Source organism: Halyomorpha halys, unplaced genomic scaffold (genome assembly GCF_000696795.3).
Source record: "Halyomorpha halys isolate HHAL.00 unplaced genomic scaffold, Hhal_1.1 Scaffold515.1, whole genome shotgun sequence".
NCBI classification, from domain to species: domain Eukaryota; kingdom Metazoa; phylum Arthropoda; class Insecta; order Hemiptera; family Pentatomidae; genus Halyomorpha; species Halyomorpha halys.
This window is the reverse complement of record NW_027109162.1, coordinates 209,199-210,321: the sequence shown is the minus strand read 5'-3', so window position 1 is coordinate 210,321 and position 1,123 is coordinate 209,199. Positions and strand designations below refer to the sequence as shown.

Genomic DNA, 1,123 nt, shown 5'->3' with positions numbered 1-1,123 from the left:
GGTAGAGAAGTTGCTTAGGATATTGGTGTGCAGCCTGGTGGTTCTGTTAGCAGATGGCCTCCCTCAAAACTCATGGTACTATGGAGGTAAGTTATATATCACATTTACTTTTATAAAACATTTTTTCCAAACATTTAGGTCCAAAGAGGTAGTAAAAAAAATATAGAGAGAAATGGCTGTGCTAAGGAGTAGTGAAGATGCACAAATTGTGACATGATTTCTTTAGAAGAAATTATGAGGTGAATATAATTGTGTGAATTATAATGAATAGAGATGGACATTGTTGTTATGATAGTTTTGTTATTTTTATAGGTTTAAGGTGAATGAATATGGAACAGTGGTCCCGAAACGTTGTACCATGTGGTGATAATTTTAATAAAGAAATTTCATTAAACTGGAAGTCATTAACCTCAAAAGAAAATTTTTTAAGAACAAATTTGATCATAATGATAATGATATGATACAGCATGTAGAGAAACTACCCAGTAGTAGAACTCTAAAAACATTTTACAATATAAGGTCAGAAGGCCATCTTCTTTTCAGGCACCTTGGAGGATTGCTAGGAGTGGAAGAGGTAGCAAGGTTAGAAACTAGTGGGTTTGGATTGTTAGGGAGTTTATAATGGAAGGAATGATATCGGGTTCGGGCTAGATCGGTTACATAAGGAACATTTAGGACTTTTGGATGGTTTTATTAGTAACAAAATAAGGAACATTGAGGATTTTACGAAGGATTTTGGATTGTAAGGATTGGATATGAGGGGAATTCGAAGGTTTAGTGGAGCCCCAAAGCTCAACTCCGTATGTCCAGATTCTATAAAACATAACAATATTTTCTATATAATATTTTCAATTTCTTCAGACTGGTAATTATTGTTTAAATAAATCAAATGGTATCCATGTTAAGCCTCAACAATCTTTATTATGCCATCAACAGTTCAACGTTTCGGTCAATTCGACCTTCCTCAAGGACAATCTAACAATTAACAGTTTTTATTATGTATTAATTTGTGACAATTTTAACAATAGCATTATTATTAATAATTTAACATTCCTTAAATATAAATTTATACCTCACATCCAATTATTAAAAACGTTTTGCAGGCTATTCTGCCCCGGTCATT

At 32.8% G+C, this 1,123-nt stretch overlaps 1 protein-coding gene across 1 annotated transcript in view; it reads left to right on the top strand.

The window, feature by feature from the left end:
• LOC106683762 (trypsin-1) overlaps window positions 1-1,123 on the top strand; it is a 28,422-nt gene that overhangs the window by 1,983 nt on the left and 25,316 nt on the right. The window contains exon 2 of the mRNA XM_067047336.1: window positions 6-86. Within this exon, the coding sequence (XP_066903437.1) occupies window positions 6-86 (81 nt within the window). The remainder of the gene's footprint in view (window positions 1-5; window positions 87-1,123) is intronic.